General features: G+C 38.4%; 1 protein-coding gene across 1 annotated transcript in view; it reads left to right on the top strand.

Moving 5' to 3' along the window:
- Positions 1 to 24,471, top strand: part of vstm2l (V-set and transmembrane domain containing 2 like) — a 73,425-nt gene that overhangs the window by 44,312 nt on the left and 4,642 nt on the right. The window contains exons 2-3 of the mRNA XM_034167024.1: positions 18,955 to 19,124; positions 24,353 to 24,397. Coding sequence (XP_034022915.1) covers positions 18,955 to 19,124; positions 24,353 to 24,397 — 215 coding nt within the window. The remainder of the gene's footprint in view (positions 1 to 18,954; positions 19,125 to 24,352; positions 24,398 to 24,471) is intronic.

The raw sequence follows: 24,471 nt of genomic DNA on the forward strand, positions 1-24,471 counted from the left end.
TTGCTCAGAAAAGCAACCGCAGTGACAGATTCCTCTCCATGAGCTGCAGGACTGAGAGGAATAGATGATCATTTGTCCCAGCCGCCATGAGACTGTTTAACGCTTCTTGTTAATGTAGTTTTATTTCCATGTGGTTTTTATACGAGGTCTGTTAGAAAAGTATCCGACCTTATTATTTTTTTTTTCAAAAACCATATGGATTTGAATCACGTGTGATTACATCAGACATGAACCCCGTGGGCATGCGAGAGTTTTTTCACGCCTGTCGGTTACGTCATTCGCCTGTGGGCAATCTTTGAGTGAGGAGTTGCCCACCCTTTCGTCGTTTTTTTCATTGTTTAGGAATGGCTCAGACTGCTGCTTTGTTTGATAAAAATTTTTTCAAAAACTATAAGGCACAACTGAGTGGACACCATTCGATAAATTCAGATTCGATTTTCTGCAAAAAGAGGATCGACAAAATATTGATGTATATTTTTCTGTTGGGATGCCCAAATTTATGCACCTGCCTAATTTTGTTTAAAGAATTATTGCACATTCTGTAAATCCTATAAACTTCATTTTACTTCTCAAATATCAATGTGTTTGTCTGCTATATGATATATTTAACTCGGGCTGCCACAAACGACTATTTTGATAGTCGACTAGTCAACGATTATTTTTGCGATTAGTCGACTAGTCGGATCATACATAATTTCCTAAATTAAGGCATACAACTTTTTCTGAGAAACATCAGGATGAAAACATGAACATTTCCAAATCAGTGACTATTTCTTAGACTTCATTTACATCAATCATTCAGAAATACAAACTTTATGGTAAATCTGTGTCAGGTAGGCAGTTCTCAAAAACTAAATGTCCATGCTGGAAGGAGACAAGTGAGGGAAGCCACCAAGACACAACTCTGGAAGAACTTTTGACATCTGTGAGTAGAGAAACTGGGAATAGTGCATCATTTTTATTTTTATCTTCATTTTACATATAGTCCCAACTTTTTCTGATTTGTGGTTCTGTTGCATTTCTGAAATTACAGAACTGCTATAAAGAAAAGTGTGAACATTTTATTGTGTTTTAAAACTTTGTGGAGCAAATGCAAACACCAAACTCTTATAAAGAAGGAAAAAAATACACAAACGTGCAGATAAACTTTGATATAAACTGAACAGAACAATGCAGGCTGATTTGACTCCCCATATTTTTTGTATAAATAAATCAGAATAAAATAATTGGTAACTCACTTTCAAATGAATAAAACATATAGCTGCAGCTTAGAATAATTTTGAAAAATAACAAAAATCAGCAGCTTGTATTTTTATTCTGACTCCAGTTCGTTTTAGTGTGAAGTCATTTTTTTCTTCTCATCAGTCACGTTTTGTGCTTGAACACTACATTAAGCTTAAGATTGAACAAATATATACCTTTGGAAAATAACAGTTGTTAAAGTTCAGTGTTCTTTGCTTTTTGTGATCTGTGCCTCTGAATATCACTGCAGCTTCTCCACAGCAGGGTTTTTTAACCCATGTATGTGTAATTTTTGCTCAGTTCATTTATATATTCTTATTTTTTAAGGATGTTTGACCATTTATTTCATCTCATGATCTCATAAATTCAGTATACGACGCGCATATGGTGTGAACAGGTTGGTGCCATCAGAAAAACACCGGTAGAGAAAGAGCAGAGAAAAGTAAAGGCAGTTCCACGTTTTTTTTTTTTTAACATGTTCACTCGGGTTAAAATCCCCTCTCTCGCCCGCGCTCGCTGTGTCACATGCACTGATGGTTCTCAGCAGAATGTAATGTCTCGTGCCTCCGTTCAAGAATCTCCCTCCCTCCCTCACAGTCTGCAGCAAGTTGACTCCGTGCGTGCACACACACCAACAGCTCCTCCGGTAAACTGCGCATTTTAGACAGCTTTGACGGAACAAGACGGCCATTGTTTTAATCGGCTGTCTTATCCAAGTTTGAACATTCAAATGACGGCAGGATGGCTCGCTGCCTAAAACTATGAATTGAGAGAAAACCAAAGACTTAAATAAAATAAACGACTCGTCGACTACTAAATTAGTTGTCGACGGTTTCATTAGTCAGCGTTGTCATGACTAGTTGTGGCAGCCCTATATTTAACTGAAACTGCTGATCCAAACAGCAATTGACTTCACTTTCACTTTCACGTTCACTTTATTTGTGTCCCCCATGGGGCAACCAGTTCTGCAGCCTGAGAATACATCAAAAGCACATGACACACAGAACACACACCAGTACCATTACCATGGTGCAGCATCTCAAACAATTACAGTCACACATTTATAAGGGAAACATTTATAAGGGAAAATCATGGAAATCATCAGGCGTGTCCAAACTTTTACATACAACTGTACAGTAGTGTTCAGAATAATAGTAGTGCTATGTGACTAAAAAGATTAATCCAGGATTTGAGTATATTTCTTATTGTTACATGGGAAACAAGGTACCAGTAGATTCAGTAGATTCTCACAAATCCAACAAGACCAAGCATTCATGCACACTCTTAAGGCTATGAAATTGGGCTATTAGTTTAAAAAAGTAGAAAAGGGGGTGTTCACAATAATAGTAGTTTGGCATTCAGTCAGTGAGTTTGTCAGTTTTGTGGAACAAACAGGTGTGAATCAGGTGTCCCCTATTTAAGGATGAAGCCAGCACCTGTTGAACATGCTTTTCTCTTTGAAAGCCTGAGGAAAATGGGACATTCGAGACATTGTTCAGAAGAACAGCATAGTTTGATTTAAAAGCTGATTGGAGAGGGGAAAACTTATACGCAGGTGCAAAAAATTATAGGCTGTTCATCTACAATGATCTCCAGTGCTTTAAAATGGACAAAAAAAAAAACAGAGACCATGGAAGAAAATGGAAAACAACCATCAAAATGGATAGAAGAATAACCAGGATGGCAACGGCTCACCCATTGATCAGCTCCAGGATGATCAAAGACAGTCTGGAGTTACCTGTAAGTGCTGTGACAGTTAGATGCCTGTGTGAAGCTAATTTATTTGCAAGAATCCCCCGCAAAGTCCCTCTGTTAAATAAAAGACGTGCAGAAGAGGTTACAATTTGCCAAAGAACACATCAACTGGCCTAAAGAGAAATGGAGGAATATTTTGTGGACTGATGAGAGTAAAATTGTTCTTTTTGGGTCCAAGGGCTGCAGACAGTTTGTGAGACGACCCCCAAACTCTGAATTCAAGCCACAGTTCACAGTGAAGACAGTGAAGCATGGTGGTGCAAGCATCATGATATGGGCATGTTTCTCCTACTATGGTGTTGGGCCTATATATCGCAGTTTGGATATGTCAAAATAATTGAAGAGGTCATGTTTCCTTATGCTGAAGAGGATATGCCCTTGAAATGGGTGTTTCAACAAGACAATGACCCCAAGCACACTAGTAAACGAGCAAAATCTTGGTTCCAAACCAACAAAATGAATGCCTCGCAGATGTGAAGAAATCATGAAAAACTGTGGTTATACAACTAGATACTTGTTTAGTGATGCACAGGATTGCTAAAAAAGCAGTTTGAACATAATAGTTTTGAGTTTGTAGCATCAACAGCAGATGCTACTATTATTGTGAACACCCCCTTTTCTACTTTTTTTTACGAATAGCCCAGTTTCATAGCCTTCAGAGTGTGCATATCATGAATGCTTGGTCTTGATGGATTTGTGAGAATCTAATGAATCTACTGGTACCTTGTTTCCCATGTAACAATAAGAAATATACTCAAAACCTGGATTAATCTTTTTAGTCACATAGCACTACTATTATTCTGAACACCACTGTATGTATTTGCAAGTTTTACATTTACTACTACCACATCTGAATTAGCATTCTGACCTGGATATAGAACCAGTAAAATTAATTTACATTAAATTATTGAAGGAAAGTATTAAACTTACCCTGACACCCATACATTCCCAAATATTAGTGTTGATACACACATAACACGACTGAGGCCGCCTAGCACACGAAGGAGAAATTGTGTGCCATCTCACCAAAATAAGAAACGGAGTCTCCTCTAACACCTCATACACCTGTCGCTACAACATTCACGCACACACGTATCTGAAAGACAGCGAATGCCCTGCGTGTGCTCATTCGAGCCCACTCTCAGCAGGTGTCAGATAAATTCCAGATGTCATACACGAACATCTAACACGGCTCGCTGCACACTTAGAAAAGGTGGGGCTATTTGTGCACCTTGTATGATAGTACAACCCCAATTCCAATGAAGTTGGGATGTTGTCACAATATCACGAACCAATACATTAATGTATATTTCGTGCTGCTGAATCACGACTTGCCATGAGACTGGGTTGAGTTTAACAGTGTTGTTGTGTTATTGATTTATTGTGTTTTTGTAGTTCACTCGGTTTTTGTCAGTTTAATTAAGTGCTATGCTGCCAATTGCCATGATTGACAAGTGTGCAATTGATGTCTTTTGGCACCATCTCTGTTTGTGGGTGTGTAAAAATAAAAGCATTTGCTGGATGCAGAATGCAGAAAGCTCTGGCTTGGTTTTCGTACCACAACATATTAAAATAAAAGTGGAGTCTGTGTACACATATGCGTGCGTGCATGTGTATAACTTCGATCACTTGCAAACTGGGGAGAGCTAACATTTGCTGTATGGTATGCTTATGTGATATGTGTCAAGAATGAACACCGCCAAAATGGAAGATTGATGGAACTAATATTTTACAGATATTAACTGACAACACTGAACAATGGCCATTCATAATTACATTCTGGACTCATACACCATTGCAGCAGGGGGCGGTAAATCATCTATATATTAAAAACGTGCATGCATTATCTTATTTCAGAAGAATTATAAATTCTTTTGTATAATTGACATTTTGTAACATTTTGTAAAAATCTTTATAATTGTAAATACATTAAAAATACATGATGACACAAGAAAGGGAAATCACTTTTTCCATTGTGGTCCATTTAAAACTGAAATGACAAAACAGAAAAAATAAATAAATAAATAATAACAATAATAATAACAACAATAATCATAATAATAACAATAATAGTGTCAGGGCTCGAAATAGTACGTGCATGTGCTAGCATGTGCTAGTTTGTGCACGTATTTTATACTGCACTTGCACTGGTGCAAGCAACTTTATCCAAGTTTTATCAACTATAAGCACCAGTAAAATGAACCAATGAAGGAATAAATAAGGAAAAAACAATTTCCAGTGTGTTGTCTTCGTCTTCCCTGCGTTTTATGACTCAGACACATGGAGCGAGTTGCTATGCTCTATTTGTTGTGTTCGCGCGCGCACATGTAAACAAAGAAAAGAAAAAAAACTGGCTGGCTCTGGTTTCTCTCTCTCCCCCCCCTCCAACTCTGTCATCATTGTGTTATAAACCAGTCACCATTTGTTTTATTATACATCTCTATAGTTAATAAATAAAATAATCGTCACAGACGATTCGTTCGCATGCACACATGGAAAAAAAAAACTGAGGGGAGAGCAGCAGCGGCAAACTCTCCCCAGAGAGGAAATAAGAGTCTGACACATCAGAGAAGGAGTTTTAAGGTTGATATAAGACTGACTTTTGATTGTGCAACACTTTTTTGGTGCAAGTAATTTTTTGTTACTAGCACCAGTGCAAGTAGGTTAAAAATGTATTTCGACCTCCGCGCGGCTTTCCATGACAAAATCTCTTGTTAAAAGTGAAATCTTCCGGAAAATGGCTGATGTCCAGGTCTTGTGATAACCAGAGAAAGAGCACACGACGGTCTCGTATCCACAGAGCCATCAGCTTAGAAATGATCCAGTGGTTTGTGCCGCATCGTCGCAGCTCGCAGCACGGCGCACCGACCGTCCTTTAAAGGGGTCCTTAAACCTGTAGTTAAAGTCCTTATTCTCTGTGAAGCCCGTAAAATTTTCACTGAAAGCCAGATAAATTTTTCAAATGGTTTCCAGGTGCCAGTCTCTAACAGCTTCTGAAAAAATTCTGATGGAAAGAAAGTCCTTTTCATTCCGCCATTTCCAGACAATGAAAATCCGACGAGGGGGCGGGACCACTCCTTCCACAAGGCATGCTCACAGGCGAATGACGTCACCGACAGGCGTGGAAAAACTCATGCATGCGCACGAGGGTTCAAGCATGTCTGACGTAAAAACATATGAATGAAATCCATATAGTTTTTGAAAAAAATAAAAAGGTACGATACTTTATGGACAGACCTCGTATATGATAACAATAACCTAAACAATTTATAAATACATTACGACAGTAAATTAACCCTCTGGAGTTGTCTGACTCGGAGATGTGTCAAAGTCACATAACCGAATTAAGCAGTCACCCCATCAAATCCACCACACTCTGAGTCTCTCTTTGAATGTGTGTTGAAAGTATGGACTTCAAACTATCTACCAGTTTTTAAATGTTGATAGGGCCAGTAAAAATGGAATCATGATTAATAATTTTCACCATGTTTTTTCCTTAATATTATTATGGTAATGTGTGGAGCACATTTCGTACAGCACCCGTGTGAATGGGAGTTTGTCTGCCTCTTTTTCTCCTCTCCGGCCGGAGCAATTTCAAGGGGAAAAAAACACAAATTTCCCTTTATCATTGGTGGAAAATGCATGACCTAAACCATTCAAAAATGATCACCAACCCACGTATTTGGTTGTGGAGTGGAATTTTGTGCAGGATGCATGCAAACAGGGGTTTGCTTGTCTTCCTCTTTTTCTCCTCTCTGGCCAGAGCAATTACAAGGAACTAAAACATGACTTCCCCATTATCATTGGTGAAAAAACGCACACCCTAAACCAGTGGTGTCCAAAGACTTTCCAGAAAGGGCCAAAAGGGGGTAGGTTTTCTTTGCTGTCACTGCCTCCACCAGGTGATTTCTCTGATTAACAGCACTTTGAGCAGATGGAATGAGTTCATCAGTGAAACCACCTGGTGGAGACAGTGGTTGCAAAGAAAACCTGCACCCTCTTGGCCCTTTTCTGGAATGTCTTTGGATACCACTGGCCTAAACCAATCAAAATCACCAACCCACATGGTTTGGTCACTGAGGAGATCTTGCCATAAGGCCACCAAAGACAGATTAAAGTGTCAGCACAGCATCTAGGTGGACAACAAGGTCAGGACTATGTCCCCTCTGTCTTGTGTTGAACAGGAATTGTTTTTTGAGTGGCACACACAATTTGTGTGGCATTTTATTGTTTTGTAAATAGCTGAACAAAAAACACCTGAAGCATTTCTTGCATTTTAATGTAAACAGTTATATATAACTTTGCTGTTTGCAACATTTGTACGTTTTTGAAATTTACAATTTACATTTGCAGTTATAATAATGTTATAAAAATGGTTTGTTAAACATGTTTGTGGTTTTCACAGTAAAAAACTTTTTCTATTCTGATTCTATGTTTTTGTGTGAATTTAGGTTCATTGTGTTAATACAGTATGTCAGAATGAAAGAAAAACTGTAAACTCATACAGGTGAGGTTGTGCTGAAAAAAGTAACACCAAACAAGGCAAAATAAACTGTTTCTTTAAGGTAAATTATGAAAGTAAAACCAAAAATGGTCACTTATACCCTGGACCCCTGAGGATATACATTAAAAAAATATGTAATTAACAGGAAATTAAAGGGTTGAGTTCTTCCTCTAAAACCTTAAAGCCCCTTTCAGACAAACATAGAGCTGCGTATTGTGGCGTACCATCTATGCCAAGTTGAGCAACTCTACATCCACTTTAAGCAGCTCTGTCGTGTTTTTTCTCCCTACGCAGCAGCATGCTGAGTGCTATGTGCGTAGGATGGAAAAAATTAAACATGTTTCATTTTTTCACCGTAGAGCACTGGAAGCAGAATGTACGCAGTTTTAAGCACGTCCACGCAGCACGGCGTTACTGCATGCAAGTCTGTGCAACCTGTACACATCCAAAAACTGAGTGCGTGCATCCAGAGTGAATCAGCTGGAGAACATAATCTCGCAGCCGCAGCGCCTCTGTGTTCTCAGAACAGCTGATCTAACTGATGGACGTGTGTGTGTGCTCAGAACAGGTAATCGAACCTCAGCTCATAAATTCAGAAACAGAGGGTCAGTCGGTCTCTCTCTCTCTCTCTCTCTCTCTCTCTCTCTCTCTCTCTCTCTCTCTCTCTCTCAAGGAATTCAGTACGTTTAAAGAACAGGTCGACCAGACGTTGTCGTAAAACACGAAAGAACTTTTAGAGCAGAAACAAGCTTTGGAAGAGGCGCAAAAGCGAATAGAAGAACTGGAAGAATTGAGTATTGAGTCAAAATGAGCCCTCTGCTTTGGAAGTGCAACGGGATATGAAAGAGAAGTTAACTGACTTGGAAGGAAGATCAAGGAGAAATAATATCCGAATCTTCGGGGTACCGGAGGGAGCGGAGGGGGACTCAGTCCCCCCTACAATTTACAGTCCCCCCTACAATTCTCATGCTGCGGAGCGAATTGGAGCTACCAGCAGAGACCCGTCTCTCAATTCAACGAGCACACAGGGCAATAGCTGGATGCCCTGGACCTGAAGCAACACCTAAGTCGATCATTGTGACCTTTTTGGAATTTGATACTAAAGAGTCCCTTCTTAAGAAAGCATGGAAGAAAAGAATACAAGTGAACGATAAGCCACTGTTTTTTGACCACGACTACCCCAGCGAGGTAGTTAAAAAAGGTAAAGCATACAGTGGCATCAAAAAGGTATTGAAGACACACGGTATTAAATTCCAAACACCACTGACAAGAATCAGAATCCATTGGCAAGACGGGCCAAAAATCTATGGCAGCCCACAGGAGGCAGCAAAAAAGATGCGGGAGAGAGGGCTTGACGTGGAGATGGGAGAAGAACAAGAGGAGGCATTCAACAACAGGATCAAAGAAGTGTTTCCATGGGAGAGGAACCAGGAGTCATCTGCGAGGAGAGGAGCCAGTCAGAGAGCAAAGGAGAGGCTTCAGGAGTTTCGAAGATGAGGCGAAACAAATAAAGGGAGGTAGTTATAAGCAGACATTGTCAGGACAGGTATCACTGACTAAAAATAAAAATATATTTTTAATATGAGGTTACAGTATAAGTAGAGTTCTATGTTTGGGAGTAAACATTACTATTATTACTCTACATCAATTTTGATTTTTTTTTTCCCTTTTTTTTTCGTCTTTACTTGATAATCATTAACTCCATACAAATTGTCATATGGATAAACAAACCTATTTTTATTTATATTGGATAGATATTTTGGATAAGCTACAACCTACCTCCCTAGCCAAACTGTCGTCTTTAAAGCACAATTTTGGCGAGACTATCGAAAACTGTTGGACTAGTGTAGAATGAAGGGGAGACTCATTCGTGAGTCCATCTCCACCACTACAGAGGGGCCCTCCTTCTCCAGGAGGCTTTACCTCTCCACCACCAACAGGACACTGGGACCAGATAAAGGTCCTCGGATTGACCGGATACAGGTCCACAACTGTTCTTTTCACGTTATAGTTCATATTGATAAATGTGTTCTTCATGGCAATGTGACAAATAAGAATCTTTTTTTGTTAAAGATGCAACTTAATCCTTTGAATATAATATCACTCAACGTAAATGGATTGAATAATCCAATAAAAAGAAAAGAGGCTCTCGGTAAGTTTAAAAAAGAAAAAGCTGATGTAATCTTCTTATAAGAAACACATCTCACAGACAAGGAACATGGAAAATTAAAAACTATGGGCTATAAAAATACTTTTTATAGTTAATTTGAAGGAAGTAGTAAAAGGGGAGTCACAATCCTAATCTCTAATATCAAATTTGAATGTATAAAAGAAGTAAAAGATAAGGAAGGCAGATATATTATGATTAAAGGGAAGTTAGAGGAAGAACTGGTTACATTATTTAACATATATGCCCCCCCAGAGTCAGATAAATCTTTTTATAAATTAGTATTCGATATCATTACCCAGGCGTCAGATGGGATATTAATTAGTGGAGGTGATTTAAATATTGTTTTGAACCACTTTATGGACACTACTAGCAAGACAAGAGGCAGTAAAACCAATATAAATACAACACTACATAAATACAACCTTGAAAGAATTGGGAATAATGGATGTCTGGAGAGAGTCCCATCCCTTGAAAAAGGACTACACATTTTATTCAGCCCCACATTCGACCTACACGAGAATAGACTATTTCTTAATGAATAATGAAGATAGATTCCGAATAGTAGAATGCAAGATAGGCACAGGTGACCTGTCTGACCATTGCTCACTATACCTGACTGTAAATTTAAATAGGAGAATCAAGATTACAAACTGTCGATTGAACATTGGATTGCTAAACGATAAACTAGTGGAAAAAATAAGAAAAGACATTGAAATATATAGAAACAAAAATGACCAGGGAGGAATAGATCCCACAATATTGTGGGATGCTATTAAGGCAGTAATACATGGTAAACTAATATCAATAGCTTCATATAATAAAAAAACAAAAACTGAAGGAGTACCAGGAAACTGCAAAGGAGCTACAAAAACTCGAAGAACTGCATAAGAAGACAAACGACACAAATACATTGTTAAAAATCAAAGTAGTAAGAACTAAGATTGATAATATACTAACAATGGAAGTGGAAAAAAAAAAATCTGATTTCTAAAACAGACTTATTATGAAGGAGGCCTGAAAGCAACTAAATCACTGGCGAGGCAATTAAGAAACAAACAACAGCTCAATACAATTTTAAAAATTAGAGACCCTATATCAAAATCACTAAAGTTTAAACCACAAGAGATTGAGAGGGCATTTGAAGAATACTATACAAATCTATATAAACAACCCAGAGCTGCCGATGACGAGACAATTAAAACATTTCTAAATTCATTAGATCTTCCAAATATAGGAAATTCACAAAATACTAAAATTTGTTCTGAGATTACAGAGAAAGAATTAGAAGATGCAGTTAAAAGAATAAAACCTAATAAGACTCCGGGGACCGACGGATTTCCCATAGAATGGTATAAGACCTTCAAAAAAGAACTTAATCCAATGTTGATAGCATCATTAGTCAGACACTAAAGAATGGAAAACTTCCTCCATCATGGAACAAGGCCATAATCACAGTCATACCCAAGAGAATACTGTGAAAACTATAGACCAATATCAATACTAAATTGCGATTCTAAAATATATTCATCAATCATATCTAATAGATTCCAAACCTTTATATCAGACATAATAGACGAACATCAATCTGGCTTTATTAAAGGGTGGCAGACCCATGACAATATTAGGAGGACCCTACATGTAATTGAAGAAATCCAGAAAAAAGAGGAAAGTGCAATATTAAGTTTAGACGCCGAAAAGGCTTTTGACAGTGTTAGTTGGAGATTTCTGTATCTTTGTCAGGAGAAATTTGGTTTAAATTCACAATCCGTCACATGCATAAAAACACTTTACCAGGATCCTAAGGCAAGAATTAAGATAAACGGTAGGGTTTCGAATTGGTTCAAACTTGAAAGGTCCACAAGACAAGGCTGTTGCCTCTCCCCTACTCTATTCGCAATATTCATTGAATCCTTGGCCCAAGCAATAAGACAGGCCGAGGAAATCGAGGGAGTTAAAATCAGAGAAACTGAACATAAAATTGGGTTATTCGCAGATGATATCTTAATATATTTAAAATGACCAGAAACATGTCTCCCTAAATTGATGAACATTTTAGACTTTTATGGTCACCTGTCAGGGTACAAATTGAATATAATGAAGACTCAAGTTTTGTCTCTTAATTATAGTCCATCAACAGTCATGATTAAACAATACAACTTTAAGTGGGTGAAAGACTCAATCAGCTATCTGGGTATAATGATTACAAGCAACCTAATCAATCTGTATAAAACAAATTACATTCCTCTTAATCAGGAAATATACAAAGATATGGAGAAGTCAGGAATATTACTACTTGATATGAATGCAAGAATCGATATAATTAAGATGAATGTATTACCTAGAATTTTGTATCTGTTTCAGTGTTTGCCAGTGCCAATACCTATCACACAGTTTGTAGAGTGGGATAAAAAAATCTCAAGATTTATTTGGAATGGGAGGAAACCAAGAATCAAATATTCAACACTTCAAATACCCAAGAAAGGAGGAGGACTGGCACTGCCAAACCTACAAAATTATTATTATGCCGCAGTTGAAACCCTTGAGTTGCTGGTGTACCACTGACTGTTCTACTAAATGGAAGGAAATGGAATTGGATACTGAAGGGGGCCGTATAAGAGCCATGATAACCAATAAGAAAATGTTTAAAGAAAATGAGAAAAAATTAGACTCACTTACCAAATTCACATTGGAGACCTGGTTCTAAGTAATTAAAAAATATAAGATGGAGAACGAAATTAAGATCTTTAGTTGGATGGCATATGATACAAACTTCAAACCAGGAATTATGAACTCAAAATTTAAGGAATGGTCAAACAGAGGACTGACTATGTTTAGTAAATTAATCAAAAGAGGCGAAATTAAGACCTTTCAGACTCTACAAAGAGAATTTGACTTGGATAAACAAGATTTTTATATGTATCTTCAGACTCAGGACTATTATCACAAGGAAATAAAACCAGGTCTCACAGGGGAAATAAATACAATTACAGAAGTATTAAGTAACGCATACAAGAATATGTCTGGAAAACTAATTTCAAAATTGTATCAAGGCTTGGTAGGTAACAGCAAAACTTCAACATTATACATCAGAGATCAATGGAAAAAAGAACTAAAGATGGAAATAAGTGATGAAATGTGGTATGACATCTGTGAAATGCAACAGGACACATCGAGTTCTAAAATGTGGAAAATGTTCTGCTGGAAAAATATTGTACGTTTTTTCATTACTCCAAAGATGAAGAGTTTATTGTCTGCACATCAACCTTCCTGGAGATTGTGTGGAGAGCAGGATGTTAATCACACACATATATTTTGGCATTGTATTAAGTTGACAAGCTACTGGAATAATGTTTGGAAAGAATTAAAAGACATACTTGGATATGAGCTACCCAAAACATGTACAGTATTGTACAGGGTCGGACTGGGAACAAATTTCGGCCCTGGCATTTTTCCTCTGGACCAGCCCACTATTGGCCGGACGAATCCATCCCCAAACACGCACACACACCCGTCCATACCGAACCCCCAATGAACAAATACTATACACCTAAACACCATGAACACACACCTAAACACACACTTTCACTGTCATTTCACCTTGATCATAGTACAAAACGCGGACCTGGCGCCACTAGGGGGCGTCCTGATAACATTAAAGGCAGTTACATATTTTGACGAAATTACAAGTTTAAATGACTATATATATATATATATATATATATATATATATAAACATCATGAGGTTTATGTCACAGAAATCCTACTTTACAATCACACTGCAGTCATTGTTAAATTATTTCCTTTTGCATTTATAATAAACATTTGTATTCATTTAGTGTTTGTTTTTCTGGTTGAAATAAGATATAAATAATCTACCAGACTTCAAAAAATATACATGTTTCCATGTTATTTTATTTGTCTAAAAATAAATGTCTGAGGTTCCTTATGTTAAACAAGAAATGATCTAATCTGAAATAACAGGTGGTTTTAATACAGATGAAAGGTTTCTAAAGAACCATTTATTGATTTATTTACCTGTTTTAAAGTGTTCTAAACTTTTTTTTAACAGTAATCAGAAATTTAGGTAACAACAAAAAAACATTTCCAATGATTTTTCTTCAGAAAACTGCTCTGTAAATGAGCAGTCCTGTCACACGTTAATGTTTTGTACAGATCAGTGGTTTCTGCACCAGTCGGATTGGTCCAATCCATTTTGTAGAGATCAGTGGTTTCTGCCACGAGTCTTCCATGTTTTAGCCCGACGCGTCATTCCTATTGGACAATGCGAAGGTACGTCACAGCTCAGAGTGTCGAAAGTTGGCACACCTCATCTCGACAGAACACCGGCTCTGTGTGGTATGTAGGAGATCACTTGACCGAGGGTCTATACGTTCAAATAATAATTTAAAAAAATACTGTCATCACTCTTCACTCTTAGTCAGTCTCTTACAACGGTGCAGCGTAAATACACGAGCTTTCCAGGAGCACACGTCTCCTCCGGTGCGCACTTTTTTTGGGGGGGGGGGGCGGGGGGGCGACCCCGCCCCGTGATATATATATATATATATATATATATATATATATATATATATATATATATATATATATATATATATATATATTTTTTTTTTTTTTTTTTTTCTGGCGCCGGGTCTGACAAAACGGAAGCAAAAGCACACAAGCGGAAAAAAGTTTTTGTGTCTCCAAAGTGTGTGTGAGAGAGAGAGAGAGAGAGAGAGAGAGAGAGGGAGAGAGGTAATGTGTAACCACTGCTAGGATTCACACAGCAGCAAATTAAGGAGCTGAAGTCCGTAGCTGTTGCATTTAAAGATTAACAAAAGTAAAGCACAGTTAATTAAGATAAAAGAAACGATTCCAGCCTTGTATCAGTAGAAGAGCGTAGAGAAGTCCAGGCACCGAGGACTCAATGCATTCACAGGGGCGGGAGCGGCCGCCTGCTCTTCCTGCAGTCTGATTGGTCACCCTCTATGCTTCTCCATTGTCATTGGCTGTTGGTCATGTCAATCATTGTGCTCGATGTAAGTCTCCGTTGTGTGATCAAACGGAAACAAAACTGAAACCTAGAATAAGACTGCACCGTGTATGAAACACTACAGAACTTTTATTTTGACACAAATCCAGGAAGTGGCTCTGCAGCTGCACCGATTAAATGCTGTAGCTTCACCGATCACGGATTTTCCTCGTGTTGACAGCAGCACGCGGTTCGAGAACACTGTATATTTCCATAATCTCTATAAATCTCTATAATAAATCTCTATAAATATGGGACGGCCAGCCCACGCACGTCTAAACGTGCAGCGGCCCACCGGGCAAATGCCAAAAATCACAGATTACCAGTCCGAGCCTGGTATTGTATTTAGGATATTTAACAGACATTGCAATCCCAATTAAAGATCAATACTTGGTGAAGATTCTTTTGGCGGCTATAAAAAAGTAATTACACGAAAGTGGTACAAGGCCACCACTCCCACCTCAGACAATTGGAGAGAAATAGTGGATGACATTTATAATATGGAAACATATCATAAGACTACAGATACCAAAATGTGAAGAGCTGTGGAAAAAATAGAATTCAAACTTCGGAGATGAAATCTACGATCTATGCCTATGTGAATAAGTAATATGTTGTCACATGCCACTTTGTTTTGTTGTGATATTGTTCCTCTAAAATGTGATTTGTTATGTTATAATGAAAAATAAAAACGATGAGTATTAAAAAAAAAAAAAGAAAAAGATTTTAATTGGTTTTAAATAGCGGCAAGGGCTACACGCGACTGTGTGCACATTAAAAAGCAAACATATGCAGCTGCAAGCAAATCTACGAACACAACAAACACGGAAAAAGGTCGAGTACGCACACATTTCGGGCGTACTTAAACGAAACACCATGCCACAATACGCAGCTCTACATTTGTGCCGGTGTGAAAGGGGCTTAAGGTCCTAAAAACATTCTGGACTCACGCACCATTCCAACTCATTATAAAAACTTTGCATAATTGATTACCACCCTTAAAAATGTCAGCTACCTATTTAATAAACACTACCCAATCTCAAGCCTGTGGATCCCCACGGGCAATGCGCTAGTGTACATTTAAAAATACCTGTTTATTCTCATCATTGTTTAATAGCAAGATTTATGTGTAGTGAACTAATGAGTTTACCTCATAAAGGCATTCAGGCTAGATTTACTCGTATTGCTCTTATTTTTTCTGGAACCATAACTGAGAAAATATTTGAGGTGCTTCTTTGAGCTTGGCCAGTATGTATTAATTTGTTTATATATTTATGCTTGCTATCTCATTGCTTTCTTTAGTTTTCTCCCTGTTTTATTTTTAATGAGTCTGCAGTGAAAAGAAAGCAGCTGCTGCTGTGCACTCATGGCATCATTGCTCTCTTAGTGATAGCCTGAAAAATACCAAGGAGGACTATTTTAAAAAATGCATGCACTATGGTTGCATTTTCCAGTCCCATGCCACTCTAAATCACAGTGCCGACATTACTGTCTTGATAAAAATCTGTACTTTGGAAAAGTATTCTGTGACAGAGATATATCTTCAGAAAAGAGACAGTCAGTGGTTCAGATTTCCTATTAAATGTCAGTATTCCCTTCAAAGGTAGATGTTTATATTCTTTTTAGCAGCAAGCTCACAGCCATGAAAATTTGTCAGTAAAGTCAGCTTTTGTGTTGATTTGGCATTCTGTCAGGGTTAGAGGGTTGAATTCTGGTGAAGCAACTGTGATTAAAGTCAGGAAATAGTTGGATGTCTGCTGAGCAGGCTTGTCAGAGCCTGGTGATGGTACAACATTCATTCAGAGATTCATTGTAACTTTAACTTGTGTGTGTTTGTTTGTGTGTGTGTGTGTGTGTGTGTATATATATATATATATATATATACACACACACACGGTGGGCACAGCTAACTAAAAAGTTGGCTTTGATAACCACTAATCCGTTAACTGAAAAGTTAACTTTTATAATGCTAAACCGATAAACTCCTAAAAAAAAAAATTAACAGAAGTTACAGTTAACCGCTAACTTTTACTATTGACTTTGCACACTGTCGACAACTGATAGGTTCAACTTTTAGCACTGCAGAGGCTTCTGAGTAAATTCACTGCAGCACTTGTGTCTTTAAGCATCCTGCCGGCTGCTGCAAAGACATCTCACTTACCTTTCACGGTGGCAGTTTAGATTAAATGCAAGGCACTTTCACTCATATTTTCATTTATAAACAGACGAATTCCGGACAGTTTATCAACACATTAACAGCAACTCTCATTTTTACGAAGTGAAAATATTGCACGAATTCTGAAGGTTTGAGCATTAAACCGTCACAAGCGTCAAAAGGCGTTATGGGAAATCGCATTCATCTGTGAAAAGTGTGAAAAGTGGCCACACTTCACAAACAGAATTTTCAGTTTTGCAAATGCTTTTTTTTAACAAATGGAAAAGATGACTCATTTCCGAAATACACATCTATTAATACACATATCTATTAAAAACCAACACACAAGTTACAAATCAGGTATTAATGAGACAAATTTAACTCCATAAATAAGTGTCTTTTCAATTTGAAAAAGTAAAGGTTTGCATGTGCACACTGTCTTATAAAGCACAGACACTGTCGATCATAATGCATTGCAGCAATGCATTATGGGAGTTCAGGGTTTGTTTTTTATCAGTATTGTAGTACACATTAGTTTAGGGGTTTTGTTGTGTTTTTATAGTTCAAGGACTGTCGTTAGTTTGGTGAAGAGTTATGTTGTGACCATGAGTGAAAACAACATTGCGATTTGCCTCTTCTGCCACTGTCTGAGCTGCTGCATGTTGAAAGTAAATTACTTTTTTTCCAGCTGCACTGGCAGCTGGCCTGCCCACTTCTGTTGGGGGAGGGCGAGGGGCTGAGTTCCTTATGGCAGCCTGGCTGTTACAAAACACCCAACAGGCAGGAATTAATGTTTGGTTTTAGGGTTTACAAATATTTTTGACCATTCGGTCTTACTCACTATGCCAGCAAAGAAATGTTAGTGGAACTAAGGGCCCCATCACACATAGTATGAATAAGTACAAATCAGGGCAAATCACGGCAGAACAGCTTGTATAAGTGAACTACAAAAACATCGAGCCGACGGGTAGGCGTGACCGATTCTGCTGTGACGGTTTCTTGCACGTCAGAACACAGTGCGAGCAGCTGTGGTTACACATCACACAGCAGCTGTGAAAATAACAAAAAAAAAAAATTAAAATACATGCCATCCACGAGATTCAAACCTGCAATTTCCAAAAGCTCTGATTGCCAGCCAGAAACTTTACCACTGAGCTGCCATTGCTGTCCTGTAAAAGGTGTGGGAAAATGGCTGATATCAAGAAGGACATGGACGTATTTTTAAAAAATAAATAAATAAAACCACACACCATATTAAAACACTGTATTTTATTGAATCCTTTTCAAGTGGACAATACAAGTATGAACTGTCTGTTCCTCTGTAGATGACCCATGGTCACAGACGTACAGTCATGAAATGACATGAATGCTGAAGCAGGGTGCTCTTTTCATGTCCACATCTGCTGGCGGCGTGTCTTGTGGATGGCGTGACGCAGGACAGATACCGCGTCATGTGGAACAGAGCTCGCGTGGGTGACGTGACATTCAAATCACCCGCTGCATATTATGATCTGACGGTCCATTTCACCAGGGGTAGCCTGTCAGTGTGCGCCATGCACTCACTTGCTGCAGCCCATTGCAATGACGATATATGTTTTTATGTATGTCCGCATGAGGACAGCAAGCAGACACGCGCATCACAGTGGGCAGTTCATGTTCATGTCCATGTTCATGTAGTTCATGTCCATCCAAACACGGTACATGTTCTCCAGCTTTTCCAGTTTTTCCACATTTTATACTACAGCCTTATTCCAAAATGGATGAAATTATTTTTTTTTCCTCAAAATTCTACACAGAACACCCCATAATGACAATGTACCTCTGTGACACAGTCTGTTCCCGTAGTGTGATACTTCTCCATATGTTCTTTGCAAGCTCAAATTAGTATGTATCTTGCGTATTTCTTTGTGGTTTTGCAGGTGTCTTAAAAAATAATTTTCTTTGACTTGTGTTATAATTAGACCAGTTGTCTGTCTGGGTGGTTAATATGTAGGACCCAGGGCGCTTCTGTGGTGTGGTGACTGCAGTAATGCAAGAAATTAGTACATGCTCCCAGGACTGACGTGACCTTATATTTCAATTTGCTCTTCTTGCAGCCCTCTTTACCGAGGTGCCACATGACATCACAACGCAGAGTGGCGAGGATGTAGAAATGGCTTGTTCCTTCCGTGGGGCAGGTTCATCCTCTTTCTCCTTGGAGATCCAATGGTGGTACATCAAGAACCACATTCACTGGCAGGAGACGTCAGAGCAGACCACTAATCATGTAAGCCATGTGGCAATATGGTGTCTAATTTTGTTTTTATGTTTGTCAAATATATTTCCTTTATTGGTAATATGGTATGGTAATATGTCCCACAGGTAATGCTTTCTGTGTAAAACCCCTGAAACTAAGCATATACTGGAATGTTATCATTATTTTACATGTGCCTACGTCAAACCATGAATGAGAAGGGTTTATAGTCATTTTCATTTCCATTGACCGTCTTCTTTAAATAAGAAGTGTACTTGCATACAAGTGGTGCATTAATGGCGTGAGATGGTAGAAAGCACTTGCACCAAAAAAACTGGGCCCGTATCCTCGGTGCATCTCAAAGCCCTCTCAAAGAGCTCCTAACTTGGCCTAAAATATTCTGGCAAGGACTCCCAGCCTCAGAGAGACCCAAGAGGTGTCTGAGAGCAACTCTGGGTAAGGAGTTGACAGAAACTCCTATCTTAGTGAGGAGGTGGGGTTGACCCCGTTGCTAGGTATGACGTGGTCCTGTAAGAGCTGTGATTGAATGTCACAGAAAGGGAAGGCAAAATAAAATAATAAATGTGCTCTGCGCTCCAACCGATCATATAACCTGAACTGCATAAAGAAATGTGTAATCATGAAAATAATTTAGTGTCATGATGATGTTACTCAGCAAAATTAAATTGGCTTGATCACCGGGCCGGTCGCTAAACCTGTAAATTGTGCTGCAATGCATTATGGGAGCTCTGGGTTTTGGGGTTTTAAATGTTGTCATTGTGATTCATGTTAGTTTAACAGTGCTCTGAGTGTTATTGATTTATTGTGTTTTTGTAGTTCAATTGGTTTAGTGAGTTAAGTGTCACCATGTTGTCACCATAAGTGAAAAGTGTATCGTGTTTGATGCCGTCCCTGTGTTGTTTTATCTGAAAAATAAGAGCGCCTCCTAGCAGCAGAGTGCCAAAAAGACAAAAACTCTTGCTTGTCTTTCATTATTTCACGCAATTCACCACAAAATGAATTGTTAAACAGCTTGAAGCTTGAAGATGTTTGAACATATCTCATTTACATGCCGATTATCTACATAGTAAAAGTGTGCGTGGGTGCGTGAGTTTATTAATAAGTTCAATGTAAGTACATAATGTAATTGTGAATAAGTTAAAATTACATGCATAACACAAGAAAAACACTTACTTCCATTGTGGTCCTTTCAAATCAAATGACAAAATAGAAGTAATAATAAAATAAAATAATATTACTAATACTCATAATAGTAATAAAAATAATGATAATATGTCACAGGCCAGCTCATAGCCCACAACAAGAAAGAGGGGGGATGAAGTTTAGGCCAATCAACAGGATTTTATTGTAAGTAATAATTAACTATAAACAAAGATAAAGGCAATATTGTGTGACGTGTCAATATGTAAGAGGTATGGAATGCATGGATGCGTGAGCATGTATGTGTAAATATGACTGAGTGTAAAACAAAACAACAAGAACTGAACAAAAAAGGTGGTACCTGTAGGAGCCAGCAGAGAGAGAGAATGATGCTGGCGCCCTGCTTTTATAATGAGGCCCAAGTGACTCCAATTAGACATGGCCTGCCTCTGCCTGCAGGAGGAACCGCCCCTGCAGGACAGAGGAGAGGCCATGACAAATATTAATGTGTGAATATGTTAACAACAACCTAAACAATTTATAAATACATTAAGACAGTAAATTACTATAAAATAATTACATAGATCAAGCCAATAGCATGTTTCTGACTCACTGTCATCCTATATACGGAGAATATCTCTGCTTCTTCTGTGTCTTTTCTACCATCTTGTTTGCTTAAAGCTGTGCAAACACTGTACTCGTACTTGGCTCCAGCTCAAACTGTGCGACAAAACCGCAGGGTGTAAAAGTTCAGAGCGTACGATTTATGTTCTCCCACTATACGGCCCAATGCTCTTATGTGATCTCACTACTCACATTGTACGTTCAAAAACCACACATCGGACTTGTGTTTCCAGAAGCAAAACATAAACAGAAGCTTTTTTTTTCTTTTTGTTTTTTCAAACTTTATTTACATTTACATTTATAAAAACTCTCGATGTGAGACATCAAAGTTTTAACAGAAAAAAAAAAAAAAATATATATATATATATATATATATATATATATATATATATATATATATATAAAGACTTTAAATGAGTTGAAGATTAAGGGAGAAAAAAGAAACAGAAACTGCTCTCCCAAAGAGATGATCACTGGTTATGCTCTCTCCGGTGTTTGCACATGCACAGTGCGATAGACACTTGTAGCGCTGCTTCAGCAGAGGGATACCCTCACAACGGCCAACCAGAATATCAAACAGGTTTAATTTTTATCCAACCATATGATTACCGATCAGGAGGTGGTCGTGAGAGGTTAAACGCAGCTCGTTACTCCATGTATATTACACGATGCAGGACGAACGATTCAGCTGAAACTCGGTGCGATGCAAAAAATTCTGGCATGAGTGAAAAATCGGCTGAAAAAGGGCCAAAACTCGCACAGTGTAAGCCCAGCTTAAGACACTCTTAGGGTTCTTAAGTCCTCCTCACTACTCTTAACAGTTTGCCATCTTAGGAGCCCTCTCAAGGCCTAAAATGCTTTGCAGACAACTTTCATCTTACCAGGGGAAAATTCTAAGAGATGTCTAAGAATTTGAGGAATTCTAAGATTTTTCTTAGAATAATATCACTAGGAGCTATTTTTAGCCTTAGGCTGCTTTGTGCTTATGGGCCCTGGTCTAAAGTCAATTACAACTTTTTTCAGTTAAGCTCAATATCCTTAAAATAGCTTTTATTTCCAGAAATACAAATGCATTGGGAACACTGCACATTCTATTCCAAATCAAAACATGAATTAAAATTTTTACGTCAGCCAGGGACGTACTAATACCATCTGCATTTATTTATTTGTTTGTTTGTCTGTCTGTCTGCCTGCCTGCTAGCAAGATTACGTCAAAACTGCTGTACAGATTTTGACGAAATTTTACCACAGATATGTATTAGGCCAAGGAAGACTCCATTAAATTTTGGAGGTGATCCGGATTCTGGATCAAGTTTCACTTTATAGCCTTTAAAGGATTACATCAAAACTACTTCACAGATTCTCACCAAATTTGTACCACAGATACATATTAGGACATGAAAGACTCCACTGAGTTTTGGAGGTGATCCGGATCCAGATTGGTGGATGTCAGTAAAGGGAAAAAAAAGGAATATTAGGCTGATCAAAAATGTTGACTGGAGAGGGAAAACACATAAAGAAGTGCAGAAAATGATAGGCTGCTCAGATAAAATGATCTCTAATGCTTTAAAATGGCAATTGCTCTTTTGGAACAACAGGTCATAGGTTCAAACCCTGGTCAAACACACATCCAGCATGGGTCCCCAGGCTAGAGCCCCCCCCCATGCTACTCCCCCAGCCTACCTTGAAAACATGAGCGAGTGGCAAATGAATAAAGCCATAGCAGCTCAGATGTCAATTGTTGAGCAACCAGGACACTGATGGGAAGTGGGCAAGTTTAACAAGATGTACATGGATAACATGGACTGACAACATGAAACTGATGGAATTACAGCAGACCCAATGAGAGAAGTTACATGCAACACATGTGGGAACTATGGATGAACAGAAAATGAACCTTCACATTGACCAAGAAGCACCTGGTAGCTCAGTGTTCTAACATCAGTTGTGTGAAGCGCCTTGGGCGATATTGTCATGATTTGGCACTTTTATATATTGAATAAATAAATTGAATAAATCAATTGAAGGAAGCTATAAGAAGAAAGCTTCCTTCTAACATCAAAAGAAGGAAGCTACTATTGAAACTGGAGATCAAGCGGATGATACCCAGATACCTCCTATGATATATAATAGATGAATCTACTGAGCTGAGGATGAGGATTCTGGCCAGACTAACTTCAGTGGAGCTAAATAGAAAGCAAAAATGAAAAGTAAACATAAATGTAAAAACCACAAAGCGTTCATAACTTTGCTTTCTGCCATATTTTTGCATGTTATAATCCTCCCTGTGTTCATAGGTAGTGAGCACCAAAGCAGGACTGGCTATAATGTTCATGTGCACTAGGAAGTTGGGAAGTTGGGAGAGTGATCAAGGGAGGAGGAGGTGCTGCAGGAGGGTGCTCAAATGCTTCACCTCAGGGAGCTGTGGTGGACGCCTGCTGCTTCTGTATTTTCACACTTTCAAGCCCTTTCCTCAGCAGTATACCTCTCACTTTGGAGTTTACAGTCTTAACAGCCATGCACCAGTTGCTAGTGCTCCTGTCTCTTAAAAGCAGTGACAACTGACACTCCAGTGGGTTTATTTTATGTTATGCCATGAACAGACCTGTAACTGAGAGGTCAAATGCAACCCGTCTCCACCAGTTCTCCAGCTCTGCATAAATAGCAAAGTGAAGCTGGACATGCCCCAAATGCAGTTGTGCCATGCACTTCAGACCATTGTAAAGATGGGGCCATATTATTTCACCATGTTCCTGTACAGCTATAATTTATATTTTAAAATGTATGAAACAGAATAAAATCATTTTTTTTTTATTTTTTTTTTGTGCTTACTGTTGAATGTATTTGTAGAGAATTGCATTGACTAGACCTAAAGCATACTGTATATGAGAAAAAAGAAAATGTAGAATTTGCCACAGCACAAACCCTCTGGCATGGAAACGAAGGGGTAATTGCTGATTACCATTTGCCAACTCTGAGGGAACGAGTTGACTCTCCCATCACGGGGGAACTCAGGCACCCCTATTGTGCCTCTAGACACTATAATTGGCACTGAGGAAGAAATAGATTTTCAAAATCTGTCAGCTCCATGCATAATTCATACCTATGCCCAACAGACTACCTTGGTGCCTCTTCATGCTCGTTCACACTTTTTTTGCTTTTCAGAGGTGTACCTGCTTGGTAATGTTGAGTGTGTACTCATACAAACCCTCCATATATACACAAATATTGTCCATGCAGCTCAAACACCAGAGAATACAATACCAATACGTCATTATTTTAAGAAATTAGAACAAAGCTATGATGCAGGCGTGTGTGTGTGTGGGGGGGGGGGCTACTGCTGCATGCTGAAGACATCAAACATTTCCACCCACATCGCTGTTTGCAGTCATTGAGATATTTTAGTGATGAGATATTTTTGGATGTACAGACAACATACCGTCCATTGATAATCTGTCATCTATATTTCTGTGCAGGTTGTACCCCCACAGGAGACATCCAAAGAAGGTACCAAAATTAGTGTAAGTTTGATTATCTTTAAGCACAAATCAAAGACATTGACAAAGAAATTTGGGTGTTGTTTTTTTTTTTTTTT

Source organism: Thalassophryne amazonica, chromosome 3, assembly GCF_902500255.1.
Source record: "Thalassophryne amazonica chromosome 3, fThaAma1.1, whole genome shotgun sequence".
Lineage (NCBI taxonomy): Eukaryota > Metazoa > Chordata > Actinopteri > Batrachoidiformes > Batrachoididae > Thalassophryne > Thalassophryne amazonica.